Source organism: Rhizophagus irregularis, chromosome 30 (assembly GCF_026210795.1).
Source record: "Rhizophagus irregularis chromosome 30, complete sequence".
Classification (NCBI taxonomy): Eukaryota; Fungi; Glomeromycota; class Glomeromycetes; order Glomerales; family Glomeraceae; genus Rhizophagus; species Rhizophagus irregularis.
Window position 1 is genome coordinate 2,208,701 of NC_089458.1, and position 21,440 is coordinate 2,230,140.

Below are 21,440 nucleotides of genomic sequence, written 5' to 3' on the forward strand. Positions count from 1 at the left end.
TACGTGTAATTAGCGTAGGAATAAAAATTTTTTTGTGTAACCATAATGCGTAAATTGATTACGAACCGCACGCAGGATGTGATATAAAATTTGTAGGAAGTTTTGTTCCTTGTAATTCGGACTACAATGAATCCTGTTACTTTATATAATAATGATATTTTCACTAATGTGCCGGTTGAAGCTCCAGTAGAACGAAATTTTTACCCATATGCAGACAATGGCGGGTAATGGTTACTGCTTTTTTTAACGACACTACGTAATTTAAATAGCAGCGCTTTTATAAATTAAATTACTGACGAATTTAATACAAATAGTACTTCGTTAGGCATTGCTGGTGCTGATTTCTGTTTAATGGCTTCCGATACTCGCAAAAGCTCTGGATATTCTATACATTCGCGTTATTCACCCAAAGCTTTCAAATTGTATTTATAGTAATTGTATTTACTTTTAACTATACATTTTCATTTATGATTTTGATCTTTCTTATCAATTAGAACCGAAAAAGCGGTGTTAGCTACAAATGGATTCGCTGCCGATGGACTCGCATTGACTAAGAGACTGGGACAAAAACTGGAGGTAAAATAAAAAATTGAGTTTCTTTGTTTTTCAATAAATTATAATTATAATTATGATTAACTGATTAACTTTTTGTTAGTGGTATAAACACGCCCACGATAAAGAAATGTCAACACCAGCATTGGCTCAGATGCTGGCTAATACCTTGTATTATAAACGTTTTTTTCCGTATTATACTTTCAATTTGCTAGGAGGAATTGATGAACAAGGTATAATTTTATTGGAATATAAATTTATTTTATAGTTGTTTATTGACTTCTTTTACAACGCTATTAATCCATAGGTAGAGGCGTGTTATATAGTTTTGATCCCGTGGGATCTATGGGTACTGAAGTTTGTAGGGCTGGTGGCAGTTCTGCTGCTTTGATACAGCCATTTTTAGACAACCAGGCAAGAATTTTACAACTAATTATTCTAGGCTAAAACTGTAAGTTATTAACTTATTATCTTATATATTAGGTTGCATTAAAAAATCAACAAGGTGTTCAGCAAACTCCCTTGTCTTTGGAAGCGGCAATTCGTATTACGAAGGATTCATTCACTTCAGCAACAGAAAGGGATATTTATACTGGCGATTATCTTGAAATTTTTATTATTAGACAAGAAGGCACTACAATTGAAAGGATTGATTTGAAAAAAGACTAAAAAATCCTAGAACTTATTTTATGGAAAATTTTCTTAATATGTTTGATTAAAAATTATATTATTAAAAACTTATTTTGTTAAAAATATTTCGAGTTCTTATTAATGAAATATTGTATTGTTATAGCTATTCCTAACAATTGGACACAATCATGTAGCGTGTCAATTAGGAACAATAATACGGGTAAGTTATAAGAAACGTATCGTGTAAACGATAAAGCACTCACAACTATCAAGAGAATATCGATGAGATGAGATGATTATATTTTGAGAATCAATAATTTTAAATTTACTTACCAAACCATAAAAATAAATTTATAATAATTGCAGTCGAATAATTTTCAATTTTATAAACATATTGTATTTCATGAACAATTAAAGTCAGAATAATTGTAGCAATGATACTCGCCTTATAAAAAAGTATAGTTTAAGTTAGATATATTGTACAAGCAGATATGAAAAATATAATAAATACCAATGGTCCAGTTTGTGGTTCATCATATGCTAAAGATTCTCTTCTTTCCGGTGTTAAAAATAAGGTATTACGAAGTTGCATTTGAAGTCTACCAAAGATATTGTAAGCATAGTAACACGTGGTAATGACTATTTAAGGAAATAATATTTTTTAACATAGAAGATTAGAAAATTTGACTAACATTTTAACAGTTATTACCTTGAGAAACTATTACTGCAGTAACGATAGTAAAAAAGTCAGGAAATACAAAAATAAAATTACTTAATTCCATGGTTAAACATCATCAAAAGAGTGAATGAGGGTTATTATATTTAATTGAAATCAAGGATCGCTGCGTAAATCATTTTTATTATTTTCACAAGAAATATTAAATATTCCAAAATTAGAAAATTGATATTTAGTCAATCTAACCTATTAAGATTAAAAAGCCCCAAAAAATTTTCGTTCCATTTGAAGATAAAACAATCCAACGACAAAAAAATCAAGTATAAATACTCTTATAGTAATTTATTTACTAACGCCCCCACCTAGATTCGAACTAGGAACCTTTCGGTGTCAGTAGGATAACAGCCGAACGCGCTAGCCGGTTGCGCCATGGAGGCATTCATGACGTGATGCACGATTAACCTTTTTTTAATTTATCATTTTACAGCTGATTTCATAAATTTCATAAATTTCATAATATACAACTCTGTACATTCGGGTAAAACTCGGTAAAGTTCAGAATAAGGCGAGCACAGTGTGGTGTAGTTTTTATTTTATTCCGAGTTATACCGAATCTTACCGAGTTTCTTTCGGCATGAAGTAAAAATGATGGGGTATAACTTATAAGTGATGTAATAATGTTTAGATTTTAAACATTTCTATCCATTGGATTAAAGAAATTTTCCGAGTGAGAAGATATAACAATACTAAATTCAAAAAACAATCATCCCGTCTTATTATTGCCAATTACGGGATTTCCATTCCATAATAACTTTACTATAACACCAATATCAACAATTTAAGCATTATTTTAAATTTTAATAAATAGTTTTCAATTGAAAAGTAAAAAAATTTTTGTGCTTAAGATAATGAAGTAAATAAATTGCAAACTTTTGTGCCGCATACTAAAAAAAACTGGTTTAAATATTTTTTAAAATCATTTACAAATTAATCATTAAAATAGTACATCGTTCTTTTTAAAAATAGATTAACCAGCGATAGTAATTTCTTTCCGTTTATACAAAATTTAGCAAACGCTCAGCGATTGGATAAATAGGATAAGCTTTTCTCCAAGAGTCCCTCCACCAATTGTAGCAGTTGCACAGGTAAATAATGTTTATCAACTTCATCAAAAATAGTAACAGTAATAATATATGTTTTAGGAAGTTTAGGTGTAGGAACATGTTCTAAAGTAATAGTAAATGGTTCTCTTACATATGACAGTAAAATTCTGAACAAAGGGGTCATTTATGGGATTCTTGCCCGTATCATTATATGCAATTGCAACATTGGTGAATCCTGTGACTATTTATATACCGGAAACAGTGTAAGTCACTGGTTTTTCAGAAACAGGAAGGTCAGGTTCGAGTTTTACAAAGATTGTTTCACCACGACATCTTTCAAATTGAGTTTCTCTTTTACGAAGTTGGCATAGATCATGGAAAATTTAGCTAATATTTCGGTTTATCTTGAAAATATTTAGCTGGAATTGTGAATATTATTAAATATTTCATTATAATGTAACTTGGTATTTTTATAAAGAAAAAAAAACAGTCATAGAATATCGTATTTCCGCCTTTTTGAAAAATTCAATTTTTTTAAAAAAATGATGATTATAATGCAAAACAACACGTGTAAATTTTTCGGGATTCCCATTATTAGAGCCAGCGCACAAAAAGTTTTTGGGACTGAGACGTTATTAAATTTATTATTAAAGTAAAATAAATATGCGTTAAAAGATATATGAATTAATTTCCGATATTTGTAAAAAAATTCACCGGAAATCTGCTGCGCCATGTCCGAAAAATTACCGGATTTAAAAAATTTTTAAATCAACAATCATGCGCAGTTGCACGTGATTTATCTGTTCACAAACTTTTCACGTGACTTTAAGTATTTCGACTATAAGAAACCATTAACTTAATATATTTCTAAGGATTGTGTTTAGAAACTCTCCTGTCCTTTGACTTCTGAACGTAACTTGTAATTCATGATTTTAGATCCCTTTTTTCTGAATTAAATTACCTAGTTGTGATTAAATAAACATATTAATCAAAGCATATCATTCTGTGATGCATGGAATTAAATTGTAAAAATGGCATCAATATTTTCAATTCGATCACAATTTATATATGATAAAATAATAAACTGGTTTCCAGGTCATATGGCAAAAGGTTTAAGAGTTATGTCTGAAAGATTATCAAACGTGGATTTAATTGTTGAAGCAAGAGATGCTAGAATATCCTTTTCTATAAAAAAAATTACTTCTTAAACTTTTTATTAATGATAATTTCTTAACTTCACGTGCATATGCATTTACACATTCCATTATCTTCTATAAATCATAAATTTGAACAAATTGCTGGCAGAAAAGATAGAATTATTGTTTATAATAAAGCTGATTTAGCTGATGATAGTGTACAACAAGTAAATTAAAAAAATATATATATTTTTGTAGGAATTTGTTTGCTTTGTTGCATTGCTGATTGATTCTCTTCCTTGATTTTTTTTAATTTTTAGCCAATAATTGATGCATTTAAACAATATCGTAATCAGCATGTTATATTTACAAATGCGAATATGGATAAAAATGTAAAAAAAATAATTGACTTTGCAGCAGGTAAAAAAAAACCTATTTTATATTCAATGTTAGAAAGAATTCTAAATTATGTAACTTTCATTTAAAGATAAACATAAACAGGATCCATCAAGATATCCTTTTATTTCAGTTATGGTCGTTGGTATGCCAAATGTTGGAAAATCTTCTTTAATCAACTCAATGAGAAGAATTGGTGTACGTAAAGGTAAAAACACTATTGTAAGTTAGTTTTTAAATAGAATTGTTTTTAATACATTATTCTTAGGAAAAGCTGCAAAAACTGGTGCTTTGCCAGGAGTAACTCGATCCGTTGCTGTTACTTCTATCAAAGTATTAGAAGATCCTCCGGTTTATTTGGTTGATACCCCTGGTAATATCATATTTTTAAAATAATTAGTAAAATATTGAACTGAGAAACAAACTATTCTATATAGGTGTTATGATACCACACCTTCCGGATCCTGAAAGTTCTTTAAAGGTTGCATTAACAGGTAAACTATATAAACTTTAAAATACCAAAACGTTTACATATAATGTTATATTTTCACTTCTATATAGGAGGTATAAGAGATCATTTATCAGATGAAGTAGTAATGGCAGACTATTTACTGTGGCGTTTAAATAACTTTGGAAATTTTGGGTAATAATATATTAAACTACTATTTCTTTAAGATAAATTTTATTCTAAATTTATTTCTATTTAAGCTATGTAGAAAATTTTAAATTATCCGGACCAACGGATGATATAAATTTTTTACTTCCAGTAATATCAAAACGTATCGGTGCATTACAAAAATATGGTGAATATGATTTAAAAACTGCAGCAATATTTTTTATTAAACAATATAGAAATGGTAAATATGGTAAATATACCTTAGATGACATAACTGTTGATTCGTTAAATAATTATTTTGTTAATGAAAATAATCCTGATAAACAAGTTTTATTGAGTAAAAATCAAGAAAAAAAATTACTATGGAATAAAAAAAGAGAGAAAAGGTTAGAAAGATGGAAAAGGCAAGGTTATTAATTACAGTAATAATAAAGAAATAGGTTTATAAATGAAAACTTAACCTTGATTTAAATTGTAATTGAATAACTTGTAGTTTAATTTTAAACCCATTTCTTTCATAATTATTTTTTAAATTACACTAAATAGGACTTTATCAAATTATATAATTCTTATATTGCAAAAAAAGAAATTTTCAAAATTATCAAATTAATTTTCAATTAAATATATTGTATATATTACAATAAATTATAAGAAAAAATATTTATTATTACAAATAAAAGTTTTTTAATTAAATAAATAAAAATAACATATAAGTATAAAAAAACTAATAATATATATGCAAATAGTTGGAATTTCTTTAATGAAAAAAACTTTAAATATTTAAAATATTTAAAATATTTAAATAAAAAGTTAAATCCAAATTACAAACAGCATATATATAATTTTATAAAATTAGTAAAAAAAATTATAGAATTGCAATTATTTAATAACATATTTTATTATTTGAATTTAATAAAAAATTACAATAATTACAATAAAAAATTGAAGTATTATTATAAAATAAATTAAAATAGTATTACAAATTAATAGAAGTATTAAAAAATAATGAAATAATAATTAATAATTAAGTATATTATATTTAATATCATTTTACTTATTTAATAAATATTTTATTTGTATTATAAAAAATGAAGAAGTAATTAAAATTTATATTAATATTATTAGATATTTTTGGATTTCTTGTAATTTTTTTTTCATTTTTCTTTTGTTTGAAAATAACTAAATTACTTATAAATAATTACTTGGCTTTAAATTGAAAGTCTTCTGTCACTTTATATTAAGTACTTTACTATTGGACCAAATAATTAAGAGATATGTAATTAAATTTATAAAGACTCTTAAAAATCTAAATACAATTAATCTTTATTTAAAAATATATTTTTATATTAAAATTAAAATATACTATAAATATATTTTTATTTATATTACATGTTTTTACAAGAAGTTAAATCAGATGGTATTCCTTGTTCATTAAGTTCCATGCCCGGTGCCAATTCATTTAGAATTTCTGGTGGTGGTTGCCCAAATTCTTGCAACTAAATTTGAATTTGTTAATATAGTCAATAAGTAAATTCCTTAAATATTACATTTAAAGTAATTACCTCTTGCATTAAATTTATAATGGCTTTATTTTGTTGCTCATTGTTTCCGTCGAAATCTGGCGCGTCATATTTCTCGATGATTTTATTAATATATTCCGATTGTTTTTCGTAGCGCGCGTAATCCTCCGGCGGTACCTTGCCTTTGTTATCCTCGAGCCATTTTGGGTACTTAACAAAATCAATACCGCCATGACAATAGTAAAAGGATGCAGCGAAGACATCTTAGGTTGTTAATTTCAAAATAAAAATAACAAATATATAAAACAAGACAAATAACTAATGCTTCAAATAGTTGAATAAATCATTTCTTACCTTTTGTGCGAATTCTTTCATTGGTTCATATAAGTAATCTTTCGTCGCTAATGCTTCCATCATAGATTCTAACATTTTCTCCATTCCTCCACTACCAAACATTTCTTCAAAATCATTCTCTGCAAACCCAGACAAATTAGCCATGTTTTCTATCTGTTTCATCATTTCCATTATTTGGTCATTCGATCCGTCTATAATTTCAGCCTTTCATATATAAGATAGAAATGTATAATTAGAATGATTTAAAGATAAAAATAAAATATGGTTCATTAACAATATTCGTACATCAAGTTGTTCCGAACTATTTTGTAATTTATTCATTGTTTGATTGATTTTATCCTGGAACGAGGTTCCATTGGATTCTACGGTGGATCTTCCGGTATTATCAAAATCAGTTCCATTTAAATTATCCTCATCCACTTCCCCAAAATTTTTCATTAATCCTTGCATTGCTATGCTTAATTCATTTTCATCAAATTCTTTGACAAAATCTTCCATATCAGCAGTAAGTAGTTTTACATATTCATCGTCCAGTTGTGAAGGTAGATCAGCCTGGTCTCTGCTTTTATCAGGTGATATATTCAAAGAAGGAAACGTGGTTGTAGAGGAGCCCGATGGGGGTAATTTCGTAGACTGTGAGGAAGAATAGTCGTCCAGTGCCTCTGATAAAATAGTCTCAAAAAATTAACTTAGAAGCCGAAATGGAGTTCTGCTTGTATTTCAACATAAAGACTAACCATCAAGGAGTTCGTCCAAATCGTCTGTTTCGTCTGCTTCATCAACAGTAACTCTCTTATCTTCAGAAGCCATAACGTTTAGTTTTTTCACGCAAAGTCTGATAGAAGCCTAATTGATTTTTGTATCATATTCATGTGATTTTATAAAACGTGCTTGCATGCATGTACTATTTTGATTCCACAATGATGATCCCACACGGCCTTTTTGCAATAAATAAACCAAGAGGACTATCTTCGGTTACCATATTAAATAAGATTAAAAAGCTTCAAACGAAAAACAAATTAAAATTAGGCCACGGTGGAACTTTAGACCCTTTAGCAAGTGGAGTACTAGTAATTGGTGTAAATGACGGGTGTAAAAGACTGCAAGAATATATTAATTGCAATAAGGTTTTTGATTTCGCTTCTTGATAATCAACTTACTTTGGTTCTATTTTCATATATATACATGTATATATATATTTTAAGACATACGAAGCAATTGGAATACTTGGACTCGCTACGGATACCTATGATTCTGAAGGTAAAATCATAGCTACTGGGCCAACAAAACATATTACTAAAGAATATATTTCGCAAATAATTTCTAAATTTACGGGAGATATCATGCAAGTTCCACCACTGTAAGCCTTGTAAACCTTATATGGATTTGGAAATACTCTTTTATGAAGAATTCAATTGACTTATTATTCTAAACAAAGGTATTCTGCTCTAAGAATGGAAGGTCGACGTCTCTACGAATATGCGCGCGAGGGACTGTCTCTTCCAAAAGATTTACAACCTCGATCTGTTAGAATCAATTCTTTATCCTTGTTAAATTTTATGACAAATGGTACAGTTCAAGTTCCGAAAATTGAAAATTATACTACAAATATGAATTATTGTAAAAATATTAAACAAGCGAAAAATTTACAAGAGGCCGTTTCTGCAGCGTCTTACCCGACTTTCAAAATTCGTGTGGAATGTGGAAGGGGAACTTATATTAGGTCATTAGTTCATGACATAGGGAAAGAGCTTGGAAGCGCTGCATATGTTGTCGAATTGATAAGAATTCAGCAGGGAAATTTTATATTAAAGGAGAACACTCTCGAATGGGATGAATGTTCGAATTTAAATAATATCTTTGAAGCTTTAAATAAAAATTAGTACTAACAAAATGTAGATTCAAAGTATGAAAATAAAAATTTTAATGTGACTTATTCACTTTAGACATTTTTATTTATTTAAGAGCGTTATTAAATTTTGTGGTAGTGTGGATTAATTTTTCTTTACATACAATCTATTCTCAGGATTCATATATATATGTATATATATTACTTATTACAGATCTTAGCCAACAAACTATCTATTTAAAATGCTGTGAACAGTGGTAGAGTTTTTTAAAAAAACTAAAATTCTCTGAACTAGGATCCATTCAATCAAATCTATGATATTATTATTAGTTAACTAAATTATTATAAGCCTAATACTTAAAGAAATATTTTTTTGCCAAAGTCCATGTTCCTGCAGTAGCCGCACAAATTACTGAAGCAGTACCTGCTGCCCTTAAACCAGCTAATAATTAAATAAAATTATACGTAAATTATATTAATTCGAAGAATTATATCATACTAAGGATTGGACTTATTTTCAGATTAAAGTTGATTTATTATAGAAAAATTCAAAGCAATATATTCAAGATTTTGTAGAGAAATAAATACCTGTAGATTTAAAGAGCAATCCTATTAATGCTCCAGATGCAATACTATTTACTGAATCATGTTTTCCTCTTATACTACCAATAGTACCATTGATGGTATTGTACCCCATGGCTATTAATAGTAATCGAAATTGAATAAAGAATAAATTACATTAAATATTTTCAATTAGTTAATTCGACTTACCAAGAATTCCGCAAGAATTTCCAATAAATGGTCCTCGTCGAGTAACAGAATTAAGGATTGTGTTTAAACGCAATTTAAAATTGGGTGAATGTCCATGAAGACCTTCCATTAAACCCCATACTCCACCAAAAGTTAAACCTGGACAAAGACAATTATGTGGTTTACAAATTAAGGAGAGCATAAAAAAAGCTAGAGAATTTAAACCATACCGGCCAAATATGTCGTTCCTGTACCATAACATAGGTCATCAAATCCCCCTCGACTAGGGAGGGCTCCTGGTGTGACTACTTGTTCATCAAGTCTCAAATAATCAACAGCACCAAGACCAGCAATTTCTCTTAGTTGACCTGGTCCTAAATTCACTCTTGCTAAGAAATCCGATACTGCCACTGGATCTGTGCCGAATTGATTTGGTGAAGATTGGTAATCATAAGTGTTTGATGAAAAGGAAGACATTGTGTGTCAATTTTTTTTTGCTTATTCAACATCTATAAAAATTTTCTAGTCATATGACTGCCTGGCAGTTCATTGATTATCTATGAATAATAAATTCCGCAGTTCCGTGATTTGATTTATTGTTATACAAGCACCGCCTGCGTAGCACACTAATGCACTAATGCCATATACGATTTTTTATATATATTTAATTATTTTATCTGTCCATCCCGCTCAGCCAGAGTTGTAATTTTTTTTTCTACATTACATATATGGAATTATAATATAAGAAACACTTATTATACGCTAGTGAGTACGTCACTTAGATACATATAAAGAAAACATATAAAATTACTAAGCCGCTAAAAAAGTCTCTGCTGCTACTTGTAATGATTAAAAGAGGGGCGGTGAGCCCGGGACTTTTGTTTCTTTATATACATATTATATTATTATGGAACCAAATGCTTCAAACCCTTCAATGGGGAAGGAAACTCATGTTGTTGATGATGGTTCTCTTAATGTAAGTTTATTTCAAAAACCTTTACACCTTGATTGAAACAAAGTTTTTCAAGATATCACTTTGTTATATTAAACTTTATAATAAAAAGAGAAGTAAGCAAGTTTATTTCTCTCACAAAAGGTTAAGTGTGTGTAGTAAAGGGTTTTTTTTTTCGTTGAAACAACTATTTACTGCGGAAGGTTAATATCTTACGTACAATATCACGTGATTTCAACAAAACCTGATTTATTAATTCTTTTGTTTGAACCACTTTTATTTTTATTTAATTTAGTTGAAAATAAAGGAACTTCGAATAAAGGCGGAAGAAGCTAAACAGCAAGAGTTGAAGTAATTTTCGCGTTTTTTTATGAGTTTTTAGTTACATATATGATTTGACGCGAGTTCATAACATATTTGTTTTTCAAATAGTGAGTTACGTGATAAACACGAGTCTGCATTGAGACAATTGTTTTATTTGCTAAGTAAACCGGATAGTACAGAAACATACACAGAATTAATCGAAGATATCTCGAAAGTCGATCAGATTCTATTAAAGAATTATTTACAAAGTAATAAATTAGAAAAAAATTGGGAGGTTGATAAAAGGTTGGTTCATTTGTGTTACATGTATTTAGGCCGTGGGAAAATATAATTTTTTTTGGTGGCTTCGATTAATTGTAATTGTTTTGTGAAACAATATGAACGTAAAATTTTTAAGATAATCAAAATTATTTCAATTAGTATATTTTCAATTTCTCACATAATTTCTTTAATAACATTTTTTTATTAGTTCGACAAAACCTGATAACATAACAACTCAAAGTATCACAACTTTAAGTATTGCTGAACAATCTCAAACTTCACAACAAATAAATATTCAGTTTCCTATACAAAGTGACCAAACTATACAAACAAAGAAAAAGAGAGTCTCAATACCAACAGAAAGAATGGTAACTAGAGCTGTAAGCGGTGCAATAAACCCAAAGACCGTGGATGAAATATTAAAGGAAGCGGAGGTATGCATAAAACTCCTTCCAAATTTTTTTACAAAGTTTCTATTTAATGTATCACTACCACCACCACTTTATATTTTTATAAAATACGGCAGCGTGGAAGCGGTCTTTCATCATCCTTGACTTCTCCTACTTCAGCCACAACACCTAGGATACCAGTAAGATTAAATATACCGCAAAGGAAGCAATCACTACAAAGAACAAATAATATTTTACTCTCAGAAGGAAGACATCTTTCATCATCTTCTACGGGAAGAATTGATACGAATCTATCTCGATCTTTTGATAGGGAGACGATTATAATAAATTTCAACAATAATCCAGTATATAAATCGCTACAGCCCCCAAAGAAAGCTATTACAACTTCGGAATGGAGGGTATTTATATCGAGTAGAATCTTTATATATTTATCTATGTACATTATAACTAATTTTTTTTAAAAATAAGGTCGCAATTGAAGAAGTTAAATATGCTCGAGTAATTGAACGCATCGAGGAATTAAAACGACAAGGATTTTGGAGTCGTAAACAAATCGAGCCATTCAGAGATCCTCCGAGATACAAGACACACTGGGATTATTTACTTGAAGAGATGGTATGTAATGTTTTGAGGTAAATTATCGCAGTTTTCAGAAATGTGCGACCTCTTAAATAGATCTGCAATAAAAATTAGCAATTAATCACATGATTTTTACAGGCTATTTTTGGGAGTTCGTACATCTCTGACAATTATAGATAAATTTTATTATTTTAAGAGAAGTCATATGATATCGTGATTAATTAATATATTATCTAATTTAGATTTGGATGCGGACTGATTTCAGGGAGGAAAGAAAACAGAAAATAAAAGCTGCGTATATATTAGCATTAGCGGTTCAAGATTGGCATATGACCGAAGACAAATCAATCGTATGCGTGAAGGTAACTACTTAAATAGTAATATTCGTTTAAATATATTTATATTTGATCTTGATCTTGATTTTAATTTAGAGACGAATACCTGAAAAACGTCCGTTATTTTCATCTCCAACTTATACTCATGATGAAAATAATAAATCAGATTCTACTACAATGGGTATGCAATAAGTTTGCTTATTGATTTTCGTACATTCAGTTTTTTTTGCTTATTTAGTTTAATATAAATAATATTAGATAATGATGAAATGAAAGGCAAGACAGAAGAATATAATACAAATGGGCATTTATCACAGGATAACAAATGGACATTACATACAGATGATGTAATGATAGATGTAGAGTCTGTTGATGATGATTCATCACGAATTGATATCAATCAAGAAAATATAAAGGACAATGATTCAATAAAGATGCCACCCCCAATAGCACCTCATGTTTTACAAAGTTTACGGCAAAAAGTTTTTAATTTACCGGAAGATGCACTTATATGTCGACTAGAAGGATCTGATCAACAAGTGTATGAAGTGGATTCAATATTTCCGGATTTACCTGTGTATAAACCACCTGAACCTTCAGAAAATGATATCTATTTCGATGAAATTCATTGTTATAAAATTATGCCAATATCAAAATGCTTGTGGCGAAAACCTCCGAAAGGTAAACGTAGTTAATAAATAATGTTATGTTTAAATAGAATTTTTTTTTTTTTTTAAGATAACTCTCTTGTTATAGAAAATCCCAATAAGAGACGCTATGAGAGTGAAGATCAACCACGTACCAAGAAAATTAAATTAGAAAGTGAAGAAGAATCAAATGAAAATCAATACGAGGAATCGACTCGTGAGATCAATAATATTTTTATAACTTTAAATTTTCAATCAAAATCAATAATTCTCATTATTTTCTTACAATAATAGTGTTTACATCTCATGCAACTTCCGAACAACAAATTCAAATTCGCGTAACTGCACCTAAAAAAGACCAAGATTCAACCGCGATCTGGTATCCTGAAGATGATGAATTGTTGATGTCTTTAACAAAAAAATACCAGTATAATTGGGATTTGATAGCTGACGCGTGGAATTCGTCGAGAGGTTTGATTACTGGTTACGAAAGATCTCCCTGGGAATGTTATGTGCGATGGACTCAAAAAGACGATATGTCCCAATTTATTATAAACCATTATAATGAAAATGTGAATGATGCTTCAACGGTTGAGATATTAACGGATAATGCTAACGATGCAGCAGCTTTATCGTTAAATATGAGACCTAAACGAGAGATGCCGAAAAATATTCAAAAGCGTGACATTACCAAACCTCGTAGAAACTCTAGTTTAGCTGAAGCCATGAAAAAGGCAGCAAAGAAACGAGCTGATTCAAATCAAAAACAATGTGTGTATACAACGTGTTTTATTGTTTATTATTATGTATTCTCACATAAATTTCGTTCAAATTTGATGTTTTGAATATAGTGCAAAACAGGAGAAGCCACGATCAGCCAACTCCCATTATGCATCATGTAATGACACCAATTGAACTTAGTAAAATGAAATCCGATCAGGAGCGTCAACTTCAAACAGCCCTATTAGAACAACGTCAAGCCGCAGTCCTGGCTTTTCAAGGCCATAGGGTAAATTTTTTTTTTTTTTTGGATTTTATCATTTATCGTCCGATATTTAGAAATTTTATTGTTTTAGCAACAGCCGATGGTCATGAGACCTCAGGCTAACCCAGCAATGACCTATATTGCCGCTCAGACGAGACCTCCAACAGGAATGGCTACAAACCAACAATTACAAGCTTTCGTACAACAACAACGTGCAGCAGCAGCGATCGCTGTTCAACATCGTCATCACCCACAACAGATAACTCAATCCATGGCTCATGCAGCACAACATGCTCAGTTTTATAATCCACATTTCAGAAATCAAGCACATGCGCAACGAAACCAAGCAATATTACAAGGAGCTCACGCGTCAGTCATACCAAATCCAATTGTCCAACAGCAAATTGTTCAACAACAAGCTGCTGTTAGACAACAAGCGCAAATACCTCAACAAGCTGCCCAACAAACACAAAATATTCAACAAACACAAGAAAATGTAGTACCACAATCTCAACAACAACCAAATTAAATTATCTTCAATGAGTGACAATTATATCTTACTAAACAAACTTATTTGATTCCATCATTTAAGCATACTTAAATTATCCATAATAATATATACTTTATTTTCTCTTTAGTATGATATTTACGATCATATGATGATAATTTTCTAGTATTAAACATATGTACATAATAAAATTTTAAAATATTTTAAATTTTGAATAAAAAGGGTTTGATTCAAATCTTTACGTGCAACTATATTCCATCCTTGCAAGTATGATAACTAATGTATACACTATCCTTAAATGGTAATTTCTGGCAATTTTGCCAAAAACTATTATTTTGTTCAAAAAATATTTCGCGATTTATTTATTAAATTTTATACATATTTATACTGATCTAAAATAATTCATTCATTAAATTTCTTTATAAATAAAATTTATTCTCGCATCTGCTACAACTTCATTTATTAGTATTTAAATTTAATTAAGTGTTAAAAATATATTGTAAAGTAAAACAAATAAAATATAATAACTTATTAAAAAAATATTTAATTTCACAAAAATAAATACAATAGTATTTAAGCTAGTTAATAAAAATTGATAGTATAAAAATAACTTTAAGATAAAAAACAGTTATTGCTACATATTATTTAATTACAGATAATATATACAAGTAAGGAAATTTTTTAGAGAATATCATATTATAAAGTAATAAAAAAGAAGAAATAAAAGCAGAAAAAAAAGCAATAAAAAAAAATATATATATATGTGTAATGATTTTTTTTTTTTTTTTTGCTGCAGCACATATAGATATTTATTAAGATTTTAAAAATAAGTTCATACAATACATGTAAAACTAACATAAATCCTAATTTAGTAAAAAACTACACCACCCGCTAACTTCAGCGAAGCAACCATGTGTGCACTGTTAGTAAAGGACTTAGGCTAGAGGAGTAAGTTCACCTTGAAGGTATCTTTTCTTAGAAGGATCCCTCCTCCCAGTTTACGCCCATGAGTGCCCCAAGAACTTACTGCTACTGCAGACGAAATCCATTTTGAACAAAATGAAATAAGAGGAGCAAAAACAATAAGTCAGGGGTAAAAAAAAAAAAAAAAAAATTTAAAAAAGGAAAACTAAAAAAAAAATTAGTATTCTACAGATACGAAGTCTACTATACTGTCTACCACAATTCTACATAGTCATCTAGGCCAAGCAGTCATCTCGTCAATTCTCAAGCCTTCTTAGTAGTGATCTAATTTCTGCTAACAATGTTAGTTTTCCAGATTCACCACCATCCAAACCTTTCTTCATATTCTTTAGAGTTGAGGATATGAATTTCTTTCTGATAGGTTTGTTCATCTTAATCTTATTATCTGTAGTATTTATTCCAACCTTGTTAGCCGAGTCTTGATTCTGCTTCTGATTTCAGCCACTTCTTGATGATCAATTACAACCTTTAGATAGTTGAGGCGAGAAGTACCTAGTCCAAACATTTTCATATTCTGGCAAGTTCAACTTGGTATTCATAATTTTATTCAAATCAGCCTAATTTTCATAATATGTAATGAGCTTATGAGTACTTTTCTTCTAAACCACCTTAAAAGCTTTGCATCCCAAATGGGATATAGGTGATTGGAAAGGGTCTGTAGGATATAGTATTGAAGTGGTGATAGTTTCAGGTAAATCTTTCATCACAGCCTGAAATCATTCTTTTTCCTTTCTTTATTGAAGATTCTAGTTAGCAGGATACCAACGGACAGAGAGACCTCCTAAAGGAGCAGTTCAGACTCCGATTCTATGCGACATGCCCCACTCAAGCAGTCAATAGAGACATGATCGTTAAATATTTCTTCTGACGTTTCATCTTGAAAGCGATCACGTGACCCAATTTCTCAAGATACTGAAGAAGTTCGAGTTGAGCCCAGGTGGAGGGGATATCATATAAAATAATTTCCCGAATATTGCCCTTAAGTACTGGATCATATCCAATCATTACTGATTGTATTTCTTTTGGAGGAGTGCGTTGTTGTTTCTTCTTAGTAGGCTGAGCCTTACTATTAGACGCTGATCACTTAGCCACGTTAACTTTTTGCCTACATCAGGAAATTTTATAGCGCAAAAAATTGTGTAAGTTTATGATTTTGTAAGTTTACGAAAGTTTATGGCATAATATTTCAAAAAATTTCAAAATATTACGTAAGTTTACAATTTCATAAGATTTATGTGATATTACGGTTAAAATATTACATAAGTTTTCAATATCGTAAGATTTATGCAATATTAAGGTCAAAATATTCTGCAAATTTACAAACCTGTAAACCTGCGTAATATTACAGTTGAAATATTTCAAAAATTTACGAAACTGTAAACCTGCGTAATATTACAATTAAAATATTTTGAAAATGTACGAGACTGTAAACCTGTGTAATATTACAGTTAAAATATTTCAAAAATTTACGAGACTGTAAACCTGCGTAATATTACAGTTAAAATATTTCAAAAATTTACGAGACTGTAAACCTGCGTAATATTATGGTTAAAATATTTCAAAAATTTACAAGACTGTAAACCTGCGTAATATTACAGTTAAAATATTTCAAAAATTTACGAAACTGTAAACCTGCATAATATTATGGTTAAAATATTTCAAAAATTTACGAGATTGTAAACCTGCGTAATATTACTATTCGATCGTTAAAGCTGCGTATGTAGTAGAACGTATACAAGGGGCATGTGATACTATTGAATAATTAAAAATAATATAAACACCTTTTCTTTTATATAAACACCTTTTTTTAAGTTTGGGAAAGCAAATTTATTTTTATTTATGAATTTTTTATTATTTACAATTTTTATATTAAAAATTAAAGTAAATTCTAATTTTTATTATAACTTAATAAAAAAATACACATTTGATACTTGTTCGTTACTATTTTATAAAATAGTACCCAGGCTGTATGGTATGAATGTCAGTATTAGTCACAGCCCAAAAAAATGCGAGTCTTCAGCCGATATTTGGTATAGATTGGACCCAACTACTCACTTAATAAATAATAAAAAAATAAAAATAATTATCTTTCACGATACGTAGGTAAGTTTCTCCTTGCCTTACGATCATCATGCGTGACTAAAATTGATCAAATTTATCAAATTTAAAACATGAATGTAAATATTAATTATAAATTTTATTATAGTATAATTACCCAACCTCCCAAAATCTTGTTCTAAATTCACGATAATATTTTTAGCCGGTACGCATCTACAGCTATCATCCAGGATTACCATTACGATAAAGGACATAGTTCTAAATATCAAAATCAGTTTGAATATTTGATAAATACATTTAATTTATATAAATGTAATTTTATTTATTTACTTACATGCATCAGAAATTTTATAGCGCAAAAAATTGCGTAAGTTTACAATTTCGTAAGATTTATGTAATATTATGGTTAAAATATTACACAAGTTTTAGATTTATGCAATATTATGGTCAAAATATTTTGAAAATTTATGAAACTATAAACTTGTGTAATATTATGGTTAAAATATTTCAAAAATTTACGAAACTGTAAATTTGCGTAATATTACGGTTAAAATATTTCAAAAATTTACGAGACTGTAAACCTGCGTAATATTACGGTTAAAATATTTTGAAAATTTACAAGACTGTAAATCTGTGTAATATTACGGTTAAAATATTTGAAAATTTACGAGACTGTAAATTTGTGTAATATTACGGTTAAAATATTTTGAAAATTTATAAGACTGTAAACCTGTGTAATATTACGGTTAAAATATTTTAAAAATTTACGAGACTGTAAACCTGTGTAATATTACGGTCAAAATATTTCAAAAATTTACAAGATTGTAAACCTGCGTAATATTACTATTCAATCATTAAAGCTGCCACTAAGGTTGCTTGCTGAAACCTTCTTAATAACTGCTGAAACCTATACAGAAAATGCCGAAACTATATTAAATCATATTAAAAATCCTGCCGAAACTTTACCAAAATGCCAAAACTCCTATTTGCCGAAACTGCCGAAACCCTGCCAAAACTATAGTAAACATATAGTAAAATCTTGCCAAAATTTATCGCAGAATTTTGGAGAGGTTTTGGCAAGCAACCTTAGCTGCCACACGTCAAATGATCAAAAATAGGCAAAAAAATGGCACAAATCGCATAAACTATTCACAAATTTGTATAAACTATTTACAAATAGTATAGGTTAATTCGTAAATAGCCAAAAACAGCCAAGAATAGCTAAAAATAGCCAAGAATAGCCACTGCTTTTCGCGCCATTTTTTTTGCCGATTTTTAGCATTTCGACCTGTGTGCGTATGCAGTAGAACGTATACAAGGGGCATGTGATACTATTGAATAATCAAAAATAATATAAACACCTTTTCTTTTATATAAACACCTTTTTTTTAAGTTTGGAAAAGCAAATTTATTTTTATTTACAAATTTTTTTATTTACAATTTTTATGTTAAAAATTAAAGTAAATTCTATTTTTTATTATAACTTAATAAAAAAATACACATTTGATACTTATTCGCTACTATTTTATAAAATAGTACCCAGGCTGTACAGCGTGAACGTCAGTATCAGTCACAGCCCAAAAAAAATGTGAGTTTCCAGCTGATATTCAGTACGGACTGGGTCTAGCTACTCACTTAATAAATAATAAAAAAATAAAATAATTATCTTTTTCTACGATACGTAAGTAAATTTCTTCTTGTTTTATAATCATCACGCGTGACTAATGTTGCTTGCCGAAACTAGGGAGTTTTGGCATGCCAAAACTGCTGAAACTGCCGAAACTAGGTTTCGGCAAGCAACTGAAAATGCCGAAATGCCAAAACTGCCAAAACTGTTTCAGCATTTTGGCGCAGTATATCATATGATATACATATAGTTTTGGCATTTCTTAATTCAGTTAAACTCTGATCAGTTTTTTAACTGATCATTGATAATCTAAAACGGTTTTTTAAACCGTTATATATCATTATTTTTTTTTAAAAAAAAACTTTTTTAACGTTAAAAAGATAATTTAACGTTGAATTTTATGATTGCCCGCCCACCCTTTATTTTAACGTTAGTATATTTTACTAACGTTAATTTTTTTTAATTTTTTTCTTGAATTGTATTAAAGAAACGTACAAACGTTTCTATTTTCTTGTTTTTTAGGATACTGGACTCCTAGGAACTTGAAAGAACCTGGACTTTGGTAAGTATATGGGGTACTGTGTTTAAATTGTGTTAAAGAAACGTACTAACGTTTCTTTTTTCTTTTTCTGTTTTTTAGGTTACTCAGACTCCTAGGAACTTGGAAGAATCGGTCTTTGGTAAGTATATGGGGTACTGTGTTTAATTGTGTTAAAGAAACGTACTAACGTTTCTTTTTTCTGTTTTTATTAGGATACTGGACTCCCAGGAACTTGGAAGAACTGGTCTTTGGTAAGTATACGGGGTACTGTGTTTAATTGTGTTAAAGAAACGTACTAACGTTTCTTTTTTCTGTTTTTTTAGGTTACTGGACTCCTAAGAACTTGGAAGAACCGGTCTTTGGTAAGTATATGGGGTACTGTGTTTAATTGTGTTAAAGAAACGTACTAATGTTTTTTTTTTGTTTTTTTTAGTTTACCGGACTCTTAGGAACTTGGAAGAACTGATCTTTGGTAAGTATATGGGGTACTGTATTTAATTGTGTTAAAGAAACGTACTAATGTTTCTTTTTTCTGTTTTTTTTTAGAATACCGGACTCCCAGAAACTTGGAAGGACCGGTCTTCGGTAAGTATATGGGGGTACTGTGTTTAATTGTGTTAAAGAAACGTACTAACGTTTCTTTTTTCTGTTTTTTTAGGTTACTGGACTCCTAGGAACTTGAAGAACTCAAACTTGGGATACTTGATATGTAAGCTTAAGGAAGGGGGAAGGAATCTTTTTTTTTAATATATTGAAGAAACGTTATAACGTTCCTTCTATTTTTTTTGTTTTTTTTTACCAGACTTTTTTATATGGAAAGTTTTATTTAATTGCTTTGAAGAAACGAGTGTGTTTTTTATAGTATACCATTGTTTATAAAAATTGGTTTATTACAATAAAATAAATAATATAATAAAATATTTAATTATGTATATATATATTGGAATTAAATCAATGAAAAAAAATTATTATAGAATGCTGAAATTATGCCGAAACTATATCAAGATGTTAGTATTAGCTATGCTGAAACTATGCCGAAACTTGCAAATAGTTTCGGCAGTTTCAGCATTTCAGCAGGTTTCAGCGTTTCGGCATTTCGGCAGTTTCAGCACTAATAAAAGAGTTTCGGCTTTCAGCACTAGGCCAAATGAGTTTCGGCAGACAACCTTACCAGCGCACAAAAAGTTTTTGAAAAAATACCAGAAATTTTCTGAAAAAATCAAAAAATTCTGGAAATTCATTTTTTGCATCAGAACATGTGACTGGAACCAATAAAAAAAAATTTTTTTATTTAATTGGCAATTCGGCATAAATTCTAAAGTCTCAAATATTTTCATTATGTCTTTATTACAATATGGATTTAAGCATTAAAGAATTAATAATAGCTTGACTCAAGAAAATGAGAATTAATATTTTAACGTTTTTATTATATATTAATAAAATTCCGGCATTCATAAAATTTACCGGAAATTTGCTGTGCCATGTCTGAAAAAATTCTGGGTTTAAAAAATTTTTACGGATTTATCAAAAAGCTTTCGGAAAATCCGGCAAAATTTAAATAGATTTTGTGCGCTGAACCTTACGCGTGACTAAAATTGATCAAATTTATCAAATTTAAAATATGAACGTAAATATTAATTATAAATT

General features: G+C 29.2%; 7 protein-coding genes across 9 annotated transcripts; 4 read left to right on the plus strand and 3 right to left on the minus strand.

Annotated features, from left to right (window-relative positions):
* The first annotated feature begins 83 nt into the window (after nucleotides 1–83).
* Nucleotides 84–1,323, plus strand: OCT59_021879 (uncharacterized protein). Its single transcript, XM_025322128.2, has 6 exons — nucleotides 84–224; nucleotides 315–422; nucleotides 495–576; nucleotides 656–785; nucleotides 860–966; nucleotides 1,036–1,323. Exons 1-6 carry the CDS (start codon nucleotides 127–129, stop codon nucleotides 1,219–1,221), a joined length of 711 nt encoding a protein of 236 aa, XP_025167071.1. The 5' UTR covers nucleotides 84–126; the 3' UTR covers nucleotides 1,222–1,323.
* Nucleotides 1,140–2,035, minus strand: OCT59_021880 (uncharacterized protein). The gene is made up of 4 exons (XM_025322127.2): nucleotides 1,892–2,035; nucleotides 1,694–1,821; nucleotides 1,516–1,627; nucleotides 1,140–1,447 (listed from the first exon to the last, which is right to left on the minus strand). The coding sequence occupies exons 1-4, from the start codon at nucleotides 1,962–1,964 to the stop codon at nucleotides 1,299–1,301; spliced, it is 462 nt and encodes a 153-aa protein (XP_025167070.1). The 5' UTR covers nucleotides 1,965–2,035; the 3' UTR covers nucleotides 1,140–1,298.
* Nucleotides 2,036–3,992: 1,957 nt separating this feature from the next.
* OCT59_021881 (uncharacterized protein) lies at nucleotides 3,993–5,564 on the plus strand (the record flags this gene model as incomplete). The annotated part of the gene is made up of 8 exons (XM_066146810.1): nucleotides 3,993–4,136; nucleotides 4,220–4,324; nucleotides 4,418–4,517; nucleotides 4,585–4,701; nucleotides 4,762–4,866; nucleotides 4,931–4,987; nucleotides 5,055–5,136; nucleotides 5,202–5,564. 8 exons carry the CDS (start codon nucleotides 3,993–3,995, stop codon nucleotides 5,524–5,526), a joined length of 1,035 nt encoding a protein of 344 aa, XP_066005913.1. The 3' UTR covers nucleotides 5,527–5,564.
* A 575-nt stretch (nucleotides 5,565–6,139) lies between these two features.
* OCT59_021882 (uncharacterized protein) lies at nucleotides 6,140–7,820 on the minus strand. Its single transcript, XM_025322125.2, has 5 exons — nucleotides 7,721–7,820; nucleotides 7,269–7,645; nucleotides 6,984–7,187; nucleotides 6,672–6,839; nucleotides 6,140–6,605 (listed from the first exon to the last, which is right to left on the minus strand). Exons 1-5 carry the CDS (start codon nucleotides 7,791–7,793, stop codon nucleotides 6,495–6,497), a joined length of 933 nt encoding a protein of 310 aa, XP_025167068.1. The 5' UTR covers nucleotides 7,794–7,820; the 3' UTR covers nucleotides 6,140–6,494.
* An 82-nt stretch (nucleotides 7,821–7,902) lies between these two features.
* On the plus strand, nucleotides 7,903–8,928 carry OCT59_021883 (uncharacterized protein). The gene is made up of 4 exons (XM_066146811.1): nucleotides 7,903–8,110; nucleotides 8,189–8,343; nucleotides 8,422–8,552; nucleotides 8,652–8,928. The coding sequence occupies exons 1-4, from the start codon at nucleotides 7,904–7,906 to the stop codon at nucleotides 8,864–8,866; spliced, it is 708 nt and encodes a 235-aa protein (XP_066005914.1). The 5' UTR covers nucleotide 7,903; the 3' UTR covers nucleotides 8,867–8,928.
* OCT59_021884 (uncharacterized protein) lies at nucleotides 8,900–10,066 on the minus strand. Of its 3 annotated transcripts, none has more exons than XM_066146813.1 (4): nucleotides 9,813–10,066; nucleotides 9,604–9,741; nucleotides 9,421–9,494; nucleotides 8,900–9,274 (listed from the first exon to the last, which is right to left on the minus strand). In XM_066146813.1, the coding sequence occupies exons 1-3, from the start codon at nucleotides 10,057–10,059 to the stop codon at nucleotides 9,490–9,492; spliced, it is 390 nt and encodes a 129-aa protein (XP_066005916.1). In that variant the 5' UTR covers nucleotides 10,060–10,066; the 3' UTR covers nucleotides 8,900–9,274; nucleotides 9,421–9,489. The 3 variants fall into 3 exon arrangements, with proteins under 3 accessions (XP_066005916.1, XP_025167066.1, XP_066005915.1); XM_025322123.2 differs by having other exon boundaries at nucleotides 9,421–9,531; XM_066146812.1 differs by having other exon boundaries at nucleotides 8,900–9,330; nucleotides 9,421–9,531.
* Nucleotides 10,067–10,489: 423 nt separating this feature from the next.
* On the plus strand, nucleotides 10,490–14,833 carry OCT59_021885 (uncharacterized protein; the record flags this gene model as incomplete). Its single annotated transcript, XM_025322122.2, has 13 exons — nucleotides 10,490–10,558; nucleotides 10,830–10,885; nucleotides 10,967–11,143; nucleotides 11,328–11,553; nucleotides 11,646–11,927; nucleotides 11,998–12,144; nucleotides 12,351–12,470; nucleotides 12,540–12,624; nucleotides 12,702–13,124; nucleotides 13,200–13,307; nucleotides 13,385–13,861; nucleotides 13,942–14,099; nucleotides 14,167–14,833. The coding sequence occupies 13 exons, from the start codon at nucleotides 10,490–10,492 to the stop codon at nucleotides 14,602–14,604; spliced, it is 2,766 nt and encodes a 921-aa protein (XP_025167065.1). The 3' UTR covers nucleotides 14,605–14,833.
* Between the last annotated feature and the right edge of the window lie 6,607 nt (nucleotides 14,834–21,440).

Excerpts from the sequence above, each read along its gene's own strand:
- OCT59_021883 (XM_066146811.1), top strand. The coding sequence starts at position 7,904 with ATGATGATCCCACACGGCCTTTTTGCAATAAATAAACCAAGAGGACTA. Across the intron at positions 8,111-8,188 it reads AATATATTAATTGCAATAAG|ACATACGAAGCAATTGGAAT; the intron begins GTTTTTGATTTC and ends ATATATTTTAAG. Across the intron at positions 8,344-8,421 it reads ATCATGCAAGTTCCACCACT|GTATTCTGCTCTAAGAATGG; the intron begins GTAAGCCTTGTA and ends TTCTAAACAAAG.
- OCT59_021884 (XM_025322123.2), bottom strand. The coding sequence starts at position 10,059 with ATGTCTTCCTTTTCATCAAACACTTATGATTACCAATCTTCACCAAAT. Across the intron at positions 9,742-9,812 it reads AGGAACGACATATTTGGCCG|GTTTAACTTTTGGTGGAGTA; the intron begins GTATGGTTTAAA and ends GTCTTTGTCCAG. Across the intron at positions 9,275-9,420 it reads ATTGCTCTTTAAATCTACAG|CTGGTTTAAGGGCAGCAGGT; the intron begins GTATTTATTTCT and ends TTTAATTATTAG.
- OCT59_021882 (XM_025322125.2), bottom strand. The coding sequence starts at position 7,793 with ATGGCTTCTGAAGATAAGAGAGTTACTGTTGATGAAGCAGACGAAACA. Across the intron at positions 7,646-7,720 it reads TTTGGACGAACTCCTTGATG|AGGCACTGGACGACTATTCT; the intron begins GTTAGTCTTTAT and ends CTATTTTATCAG. Across the intron at positions 6,606-6,671 it reads TTATAAATTTAATGCAAGAG|TTGCAAGAATTTGGGCAACC; the intron begins GTAATTACTTTA and ends ATTCAAATTTAG.
- OCT59_021879 (XM_025322128.2), top strand. The coding sequence starts at position 127 with ATGAATCCTGTTACTTTATATAATAATGATATTTTCACTAATGTGCCG. Across the intron at positions 423-494 it reads TCACCCAAAGCTTTCAAATT|AACCGAAAAAGCGGTGTTAG; the intron begins GTATTTATAGTA and ends CTTATCAATTAG. Across the intron at positions 786-859 it reads AGGAGGAATTGATGAACAAG|GTAGAGGCGTGTTATATAGT; the intron begins GTATAATTTTAT and ends ATTAATCCATAG.
- OCT59_021880 (XM_025322127.2), bottom strand. The coding sequence starts at position 1,964 with ATGGAATTAAGTAATTTTATTTTTGTATTTCCTGACTTTTTTACTATC. Across the intron at positions 1,628-1,693 it reads AACCACAAACTGGACCATTG|GCGAGTATCATTGCTACAAT; the intron begins GTATTTATTATA and ends CTTTTTTATAAG. Across the intron at positions 1,448-1,515 it reads AAATTTATTTTTATGGTTTG|TTGTGAGTGCTTTATCGTTT; the intron begins GTAAGTAAATTT and ends TTCTCTTGATAG.